The sequence below is a fragment of the Athalia rosae genome, chromosome 3 (assembly GCF_917208135.1).
Source record: "Athalia rosae chromosome 3, iyAthRosa1.1, whole genome shotgun sequence".
Taxonomy (NCBI): domain Eukaryota; kingdom Metazoa; phylum Arthropoda; class Insecta; order Hymenoptera; family Athaliidae; genus Athalia; species Athalia rosae.
This window is the reverse complement of record NC_064028.1, coordinates 15,191,506-15,201,849: the sequence shown is the minus strand read 5'-3', so window position 1 is coordinate 15,201,849 and position 10,344 is coordinate 15,191,506. Positions and strand designations below refer to the sequence as shown.

General features: G+C 40.3%; 1 protein-coding gene across 4 annotated transcripts; it reads right to left on the bottom strand.

Annotated features, from left to right (window-relative positions):
- Positions 1 to 94: 94 nt before the first annotated feature.
- Positions 95 to 10,311, bottom strand: LOC105691947 (BAG domain-containing protein Samui). Of its 4 annotated transcripts, none has more exons than XM_012410787.3 (3): positions 10,050 to 10,311; positions 9,738 to 9,984; positions 95 to 3,356 (listed from the first exon to the last, which is right to left on the bottom strand). In XM_012410787.3, the coding sequence occupies exons 2-3, from the start codon at positions 9,939 to 9,941 to the stop codon at positions 1,578 to 1,580; spliced, it is 1,983 nt and encodes a 660-aa protein (XP_012266210.2). In that variant the 5' UTR covers positions 9,942 to 9,984; positions 10,050 to 10,311; the 3' UTR covers positions 95 to 1,577. The 4 variants fall into 4 exon arrangements, with proteins under 4 accessions (XP_012266210.2, XP_012266209.2, XP_048507955.1 ...); XM_012410786.3 differs by having other exon boundaries at positions 10,066 to 10,311; XM_048651998.1 differs by lacking the exon at positions 9,738 to 9,984 and having other exon boundaries at positions 10,037 to 10,311.
- Between the last annotated feature and the right edge of the window lie 33 nt (positions 10,312 to 10,344).

The following is a 10,344-nucleotide window of genomic DNA, read 5'->3' as shown; positions in this document are numbered from 1 at the left end:
GGTTTTGGCACAACAATTTTGACAAGATTCCAAAAGCTCTGGGTAGCTCCAAGGCAGCTACAAAAAAATCTTTTGCTGAAGGACAATCAAAAACTGCGAAAGCAAGAGTAATATATTTGAATTCATATTAGCTTATTACAGTTTATTTGATAAAATAATTACACTTCCGTTTTGGCATTTGTACAAGACACACTATAGTTTTTCGCAACAATACAAAATGTATATGCTTAAAATAATACATCTCTTTATCTTTCACATGTATTTATATTGTAGGCAATCTAATATCATATCATTAATTCCGGAAAATAAGAGAATTACCTTTCACAAACGCACAAGAATATAACGCCTGTATATCTTGAAAATTAAGCATGCAAACAAATATTTTTCTACGAAAAAAAAATCAAGTAATAAATATCTTGGTCTTGTTACATGTCCTCATACATTTTCTCTCTCAAAAAAAAAAAAATAAGCGGTACATGGTTGTTAAAGCACCACCGCATAAAAAATTTGTTTCTCCGCTCAGATTCAGTTTATCGTCAAAACCATGCATTGTTGGTCTAGAATATGACCAATTGCTTGCAATGATTTACTAATGAAATGATGAAATTTATATTAGCATATAATTACTATATGACATGGAAAAATATCAGTTGGAAGGCATTTTTATATTTTATATTTTCTACAAGATTCAGGCACCTCTAGTGAACCTAACTGCTTGCAGCAAAAAGCGTACAGGCGTAGCATACAGGTAACTTATTTCCTATTACCAATCTGATAAATGTCTTCTATATTCGAAACTTTACATATGTATAATTATCGTTCGTTTTTTTTAATGAGAACACACATGTGAAATACCTTTGCCAAAGCTGCTACAGCTGCTGCTATTAGTGAATATGTTTTGTGAAAAACAAATGCGAGGTATGCGAATAGCGTGCATAACACTATCCATTTTGTGATGGAAAATAAGTTTACATGACAAGTAGAATAGGATTAGGAGTAGGGTGCCTTGCTCATATCTAAATATTTATGTTATGCAATTTCAATATACGGGCTATCAGTGAATCCTAAAAAAACAATTCATCATTTTTTCAAATAAAATAGAGAAAAAACTTGCGGAGGTATAAATTTGAAACTCTACTCAACTGAACGTGACCCTGTGAATGGCCATGGCCATGCCACTGACAGACATTCAATAAATTATCAATAATATACATGCTTAATTACGCTATGACATAATACTCAACAGATAAGATATAAACTCATTATAACTTTAATCGACTTGTGTTCATCACCTTTGTATGGACGCTACCTCATTGTTTTAGACAATTGTCATCAAGTTATAAAAAATAGTTAAGGAACAGGATCGGGTACTCAGGTACGTACTAAAATAGTACTGGTACCATTTACTTAACACAAGATGTCAAGAGTTAGAGATGTTACAAACAAACATCCCTTGAAAGGGATCGGCACCTATAGTATGGCAATAAGCACAAAAGATCAGGCAATTACCGCAGATGCAGTCTGTTTACAAATTATAAAAGACTCTTCCCTCAAATATTCCATAAATTTGTTCTACTTTAGGTGTGACTAATTTCAGGAGCAGGCAGAGGTATTGCTTCCTCGGAGATGGGTTTAGGTGTCACAGTAGTCTTCCTGTTTTTTTTTAGTGATTTAACATTTTTTGCATTATCGATATCGATTGTTTGCTGTTCAATATTAGTGGTATTATCTTGTGATGATTGTGTTTCTGATAACTTCGAACTATCACCACTCTGCTGCGTTTCCATCTCGGTTGTAGAGGCTGCCTTTTCGAGAGATGACATTTCCATAGTCATTGGTTCGTCGGTAACTGGAATTTCGAGGTCCTCAACCAGAGAATTCTGCTCAGTCGATGGAGCAGGAGGTAGTGGAATTGGGGCACTCTGTGAAACTTCTGTTTCAATTGCTCCAACTGCAGGTGTGCCCTCAGTCTCTATGGAAGGTGAGGGTTCTTCTTCCTCTGCTACAGGATTCTGTTGTTCCTGTCCTGGTAGTGGAACTTTCGATTCTAAAAGCGCGATACATTCCTGTATACTTTTTATCGCATCCTTCCTAGCCTGTCTAACATTAGGCTTGCCCTCCGTCTCTATATCGTCAAGTTTTATCAGCTCCCTGGTCAGCATTTCGTCCAGATACATGTAATCCTTATCCTTTCTCGAATTGCCAGCAAATAATTTTACCTGTTCCTTCAAAGAGTCTACTTCATTTTGAACAATGGCAACTCTTTCCAGAGGTTCCTTGGGCTGAATCTGTTTCGGTTTCGGTGGTTCAGCTTCTGGCTGAGACTGCTGTTGTTTTTGTTGCTGCGCTTTTTGTTTTTCGGCTTGCTGATGACGATATTCTTGTTGCTGCTGCTGATAGTGATTGGGCTTGTTATAAGCCTGTTGAGTATAAGATTGTTGATCACTTTGTGGAGTTTGTTGATGCTGTTGATAAAAGTGATGTGGCGTTTGTTGGTGGCTCTGCGGAGGCCATTGCTGTTGCTGTTGCCGATTATTAGCAAAATGTTGATTGAAGTGCGAGGGTCTGTGAAACTGTGGGGGTGAGTGCGGGGATTGTTGGTGTTGCTGGGGCTGTGAAAAAATAGGTTCCTCCAAGTTCTTTGGAACTACAGGTTCATCGCGTCCCTCTACAAATATCGGTATATGCCTAACATTGCTTTGCTGCTTCGGCTGAGTCTGGGGCTGAGGCTGGGGCGGTGTTTGCAGCGGTGGGGATTGCGGAGATGGTTTCGAGACATCACCTTGTTGTTGCTGCTGGGGGGTGATATCGACGCGCGTAACGAATCGTTGATTAGGATTCTGCATCTGCTGCTGCGCCTGCTGATGCTGGGGCTGTTCTTGCTGTTGCTGCGGTTCCGTTTGTCGATTCTCCGGAGGTGCAGATGCAGATCTTTGTCCCCTGTTAATCTTGTCCAAGTTGTCCATATTGTGTCTATGTTGACCGATATCTACGGTATTGCGCAGTCCGTATTGAGGGATATTATTCTTTCGGTTACTAGTTCCAGGTTCTCGTAACTCCGCACCGGAATAAGGCTCAGGATCCCCGTGAGAGCTAACACCACTCGCTCCACTGGCTGCGCTGGCTGCGCTACTTCCACTGGCCTGACTACGGATATCGTCGTCCGTCTGCCCCTGAGAATATGAGCCAAGACCAGATCCTCGTCTCCTGTTTCTCGATGTCCCAAGAAAGGGTGCGTCGCCCCAGGGTGGACCCAACAGATGATCGGCGAATTCGGGATGTCGAGCCGCGAGGTCGTCCAAGTGTGACCTGATATTCCCTCGTCTCTCGAACCCGTCGTCGTCGAATGGAAATCCCTGTGAAAACAATAAGAAAGCTGTAGTCTTGTAATTACAAGTCTGGACACGGCCGGTCGTCCATATGCTCATTCATTCATCGATAAGCTCGACGTGCGAGGAATGTTCAACAAGAAACACATCGCTAGATCTCTCATGTCCTACGTCAGGTAAAAATCAACACAGTGTTGAAATGTTACAAGCAACGAGTCCCCTCGTGATGGCCGATGCGGTTCGCGATGACTTAATAATCAATATTAATTTACATTAATCTCATAATTAAACAGAGTCGCCGATGATACCTACTGTTCCAAACACGATGATACTTTGCATTTCCCTAGATACTATACATACAATGCGGGTACAACGCGCTGCTGTAATCTCCGTACAATTAGCTATGATAGTAATAATGAGAATGAAATATTACTTTTTCCGATACCCAGGTTGAGATATACGCAACGGAAGAATTTCAAGAAAGGCGAAGGATCGCATATCATGGACCATGAGAACGTTCCGCAGAGCCTTGAGGTGACCTTTTCCGAACAACTGAGTACATGGATATAACGCTGTGATTGGAAATCAGCAATATGCGCGAAACTTGACGTGTCTAAATCGAATACGTGGAAGAATAAACAGAAGCGGACGTCTACGAATTACCGTAGTAAGTTGGCGAGTTGTAGACAACACTCGAGTCTACAACGACGACGATCAACTAACTACTCCAGATACCCAACCAACGATCAATGACTAAAGAGACACCGCGGCATAATAAGAGATGCATGACCGTGTAGTACGAGTATACCGAGAGCGAATGACGTACCATCCTTATTTGGAAAAAAGTGGGTCAGGGCCTAAACGATGCAGACCGACCCCGAGGTTTTTTAGAGAACTCCCGATATCGCATAATTTCTCACATCGCCTGGAACGAATTGCTAATAACACCTGTAATACACCACATCCCCAAAATAATGTAACGGTCAAGTTGCCTCTACAACGGCTACTCATGTCCCTTCTAATAAGAATAGCATTTGAGGCTCAGAAATCAGATTTCCATTTTTCATCAGTCGATCACTTCTTCCGACTATCCTGTATCAACGGGTACTGGCGGACCATATAGAAAGTTTTGTCGCCTACGTTAAAAAAGCTCCGAGGATCCGACCTTGCTCCAAGGATTGGAAGTCAACGTGGGAAGGTTGGAATGAATCCTCCGGTACAGGTGCTGTTTCAAGTATTCGCTACAGATTCGAAGCGCAGTAGTTCGCGCACCGATGACGAGAGTAAAATTTAGTGAACTATTTCTGGAACAACGTTGCCACCGCCACTACCACATCCAACCATTACTATACCGAGTAGCAAAGGTATACATATATCTATGATATACATCTAGTATGAGACATTGCGACGTTGTTGAACGTCGGATAAATAGAGTAGGTAAAGGATGAAAATTTGAACGATATACCGATTCATATTACATTTTTCCATCTCGCTGACGTACCGGCATAAATATATTTATTCAAGATACACCTCAGACGACGTCGATATGCAAGCAAAATGCGACATCAGATGTGTATCTATACTACCTAGCGGGGGTGGTGTTTAATGGGGGGGGAGGGCGAAGAATCAACTAAAATAACAAGAGAAAAAGGTGTTTATTAAAAAACCGGTTCTTATTCACCGTCGTCGTTCAGCTTAAACGCGTCAGAATAACAAGGATCGGTTAGATCACGAGTAAAAATACATCTGTAGTAGAAAGATTTCCTAGAAATTGAACGCGAGCGACACGCGAATCGAAAACATATCGATACCGATGTATGTACGTACATACGAATACATGGATGTATTTAGATAACAATGACCATATTACAACAGCAGCATCAGCTGTACTGTTTTAAGATATAGGCAAGCAAATGCAAATGCAAGTGAATACAATTGAAAGAGGAAACAGGAAATTTCGTCGCCTTATTAAGATGTAAATTAGTCAAACTCAATAGAATGTTACTACGCAAGCAGGTGTGTGGGATTTCAGGGGGATCAAAGGAGGCTCAGAAGTAATAAGCGGTATCGTACATGTGTGGAGAATGTATCAAACACAGCTGACTGACTGGCATCCGGTGATACCTTACATGGGTATAAAAAATGTTTTCGCGATAAGTTCAAACATAAAGAGTTAACCAATGCCATTCGTATTACGCAGATACACAAAAGTATATCTGAGAATTCTTAATGAACGACCAGAAAATTCAATGACGATGATTGATTTGCCCGTATTTAAAAACTCGATATATACTCTTTACTCGAGAACAATCATTATTCATCATCGGTACAATTATTATTATAATAGTCATAACTGTATTATAATTATCACATCTGCAGCGCACTTTCAATCGCGCGTAAATATACATGGGACGCGACCAAGAATGAAAAAGTTTTGAAACTTACAGGAAAATCGCGCTCCGTGTACTGGACGTATTCCGGAGCGTTGTCCAAGATGACAGGAGAATCCATGTTTAGCGTATAATATTAGTTAGAAATTAACTTTTCGTCGTACCTATGGATACGAGTAGGTACTCGCGAGGATGCGTATGTAACAAGTATATGAAATGAATCGAACCGCGCGAATCTCCGAAATTTGGATACACCGCGAAAAAAAGAACAATTACAATTTTATGCGTTGATCGACGAAGCTTGTCCTCTGAATTGATTAAATTGTTATTATTAACATACAGGCACATAAAAGGTTTCTCTTTTTTTGGTGCAATATTAATTGAAACAATAAAACGAACACCGATGTAATTATTACGCTCTTAATTCACATACATATTGTTATGTTGTAAGTTTCAATGCATTTACCCAAATAATTATAATCGTAGATGCTTCTTCTTAATTAATTAATTTTTGTTTTTTATAACAACGTCTTCGTCTACATGATTCAATTATGTACGTATGTGGATAATATGATCATGGATTGCACGCACCACTCCAACGATAAATATATCCGATAGATTAATTCGCTTGGTAAATTGATTAATTTTCATCCGAATAAGTTACATAATCACATACACGCACGTGTGTGTCCGAGGGAAGTTTTATTTAAGCACTTATCGTCATTGATTCTTCTAATACATCCGTGAATGATGGTTTAGCGGATTCGATTTGATTATCATTTATTTATTTTTAATCAACTTGACTGAGTTTCGAACAATATTTTGGTAGTAGAGTTTACAGTGATTCGCATCGACCCGTTTCTCGCGGCGAGAAAACGTTAACTGGCATGAAAATTTTCGAGGTCTGACTATATCGAGAGGAGGATATTATCCCCGTTGTTGCTGCTACTGCTTGCCAGAGAAAGACGTTTAGCTGTACCTCCTACCTCCTACCTCCTACCTACAACCTACCTATGACTGTACCAGTCTACGTACACAGTAAAGAAAATTGTGTTAAATCCAAGACATTTTACGTGCCTTACAAAAGCCACACGATAAATTATTTCGATCGTGACGATGCAAGGGACTGCTATATTTCCTACACAAGAATTTTGAGCAATGATTTTTTTGACAGTGGAGAATAAAATCTTTTACGGTGTACATATTTGCCTAGTTACCTACCTATGTATACGTATACCTAAGCCTATACTTATACTACTGCTAAGTTGGAGTTGGCAAAGAGATGAGAGCACGGTTTTAAATATACACATGTGCAAAAATACATATCCGCACGCTTTCATATACAAGATCCTCTGCAGCTTCGCGGTTCACTGCTGCATTCAAATCGTTCGAGTTCATTCCATAGCTTGGCAGAGAAAACGAGCGGGTAAACGGGGAGTATAAAGAACAAAAAATGAAAAAAAAGAAGCAAAATACTAACGCGCCGATTGATTCGAAAATCGCGGTTCGCCTTACCGATCAGTCGCGTCTTTTTAACAAGGTCAATTTACTTCTCTAGCCCAATTTCGCCTCATTATACCACGCGAAACAGAAAGACGAATACCTACTTTCTCCTAACAAGGGTTCCAGACATTTTATTTTTATTTGGCAATACCAGCGCAAAATGTCCAATTTTCAAGCTCGTCGGTCTGGCAGTGCAGTTTTATTTTTACTGTACTATTTTATTTATTTAACTCGGCGAGACAAGGCTCTAATTTTTACTCGCCACCCCGTAGACGAGAAACTTCGAGCGGTCACTTCTAACGGCCGGAATCACGCAAGTATACATGCTTAGATGTATGTATTACATACATACCTAAGCGACCGACTGTATAATTACCTATGTATACACATTAAAGGTCAGCTCTTTAATTCTGCATCGATCTGACCCCCGTCACAGAAATAGTATATCTTTGTAAAAATAAGAATTCTCTCTATCGACTACCGCAAAGAAAAAAACTTCGATCGGTGGTAACAAGTTCATCGTTGCGCTATATGGCGACTATTTTGTCATCGCAAAAACCGTAGTTGATCAGATTCGTCGCGGTTAATCGACTCACTTTGAACCTCGCCCACATTCCTGTTAATTTCGTCGAATTTCAAAAATTAGTTTCATCGATTATCTTATGGGTTCATCGTACGTTATATGTCACATTTAGGGCAGAATGACGACATAAATTTCTACCCTTAACGTGTAAACCTGCTCGGCAAACGTGAGAGTTTAAACGCGGCTCGGGGTACGTTTGTTCCCTAGCTTACACGTCGAAGGTTGACGCTGCACATCCCGCACCCTTTTGACGTATCATTCCTGCGTACGTATTCGTATACGATGTAACGGTGGCGACACACCCTTTCTTCTTTGGGGTGAGATAATAATAGTTCGCTGCGTCCTCGAAGCATAAACGACAAAAAAAGAACCAACGTACGTGCTGGAGACACGAAAGCATTTAGGTACAATGAAACGTTCGCTTCCGTTGCCTGCTACGGTATATCTGAAGAACGAAGAGATTCCTCTCCTGGGCCACTTCTTAAAAAATTTTAAAACCTTTTAACGGGATACATCCCGGGATACGATTCCGCTTGAAAAGAAAAAAAGAATGACAAACAAAAATTTACTTCCAGACAACTTGCCAAATTATAATTCACTACCGGCGAAGCAAAGTATAAATACGCGGCGGATGTAAAAAGTGATACCTATCAGTCGCCATACCTTGAAGATTTTTAGAGTTACAGCACAGATTATTTGAATCACAATTTCACCGTTACAGTAATTATGCGAGGCGATAGTTCTGTTGTGAATCTCGCACAACCTCTTCCTCTCTCTCCCCTTTGAAATGTTTCCGTGTCAACAACACAAATTCTCAACATTTCAAATAGATCCAGGTATTTAACACGCGACCTACTTTGACCAATGTAAAGGTTATTCGTTATATTACGCTTACATACCTACGTGTACCACGGATAGGTGTTTGCACGGTGATACGGGGTTATACTATCGACGAGTTGTCACGCCTATTTGCAAAAGTTCCCTAGCACCCTCCTTCGGATTATTTAATCCAGGAATAATTGTCTATTTCCTTCGCCCTTAGTTAAGCTGTTCGATATTGGCGGTGTTGCTGAAAGATTGCGGTTTAAGAGAAATATCAGAGAGGAATGAGAATCGGTAAATCCTGCTCGTAAGAATTTAAGAGTTAAAAATAGGCTTCTTCGGAGGCTTAGGTTTCGGACCACCTTACTATGCATACCTATACAGCATTCAAGATACAACATACAAGTGGACGCATTCGTATTGTGTATCTGTGATATTATTATACACCTACGTTTGGATAATAGTTGATACGGTGTTCTACAATTCTTGTTTCTGGTGTAGTAGGAATATCGATTACCCATACGATGTATATCCGTGAGCAGAACCCGGTTTCATTTTATACTCAAGAATCCGGTCGTGTGTATTGTTGCCATTAAATACACGATTTTGGCACGCAAAAAAATAACCTCGATAGCGGTGGGAGATTATGATCAAAGTCTGTCTCTCGAGACGCCGGATGATCGTAAGCAGCTGATTATTTCACGTGTTTGAAATTATCCCTCGCACGTATTCAAGATCGAAAATCAAAACGACCAAGAGTACTCGATGAAGTGAGCAGCCATTTCAGAGAACAACAATGAACAGCTGACCAACTTTTATCCTAATGCATGAATATAGGTACGTACGTACGTACAATATTCTGAGAGATACGCGCGCGAGAAGCGTGTTTTAATTTGTTAATAAATAGAGTTTATCAACTCGGTTACGTAAAGAAAGGAGGAAATAAACGAATCGATTTCAGTTTCACCTAAATTAACAACGTTACCCGAAATCGCGGTCGTTTTTCGCTTGCCGTATAGTTTCGAACGCGAAGCTGGACTAAAAGAAGAACGAAGCGTGGAATAAAGGATAAAATGAGGCATATTTATAAGATGGATAGCTGATTCTCACCCTGGAGAAGCCGGCGTGCCGGTCGAAAGGTTCTCGTTCTTTTTCCCTCGTGTTTCGACTTGCCGTTGCGGCAGGTTCAAAGAAGTCTTTACTGTCCTGGTCGAACTGTCTTTTTAAGGTTTCCATCAAATCGTCACCGGAATTTTCACGAATTCTGTCACTGAACAACCGCGATGACGGTTTGTCGCGAAAATAATATGACATAATGGTTTATTTACTCCTCTTCTCCGCTATCCGATGCGTATAACTGAGGTGCAAAATTAGTATTATTAGTAATGCATATGTTTATACTATTTTACCATACTCATGTACCAAGTAAAAGGAGCACCTATCACTGCGAGAATCTCCTTCGTTAGCAGTATTTCCCGGAACGATAAACACCTCAGTGGCTGTAGTCACAAAGTTTAATGGGGTTACCACGAACAACCACGAAACTCGACTGATACCAAATCAGCCCACGCGATCCTCGACGAGGTACACATATAAATCAGACGAGGAACTCAAGATGTAGAGTACGTTATAGAAAACCCAACCACCGAGAATTACTGCCGAGAACGTTGTCGCCCATTCTCGTACATTCGCTATGGCTGATGGCCAATCGGCGAAT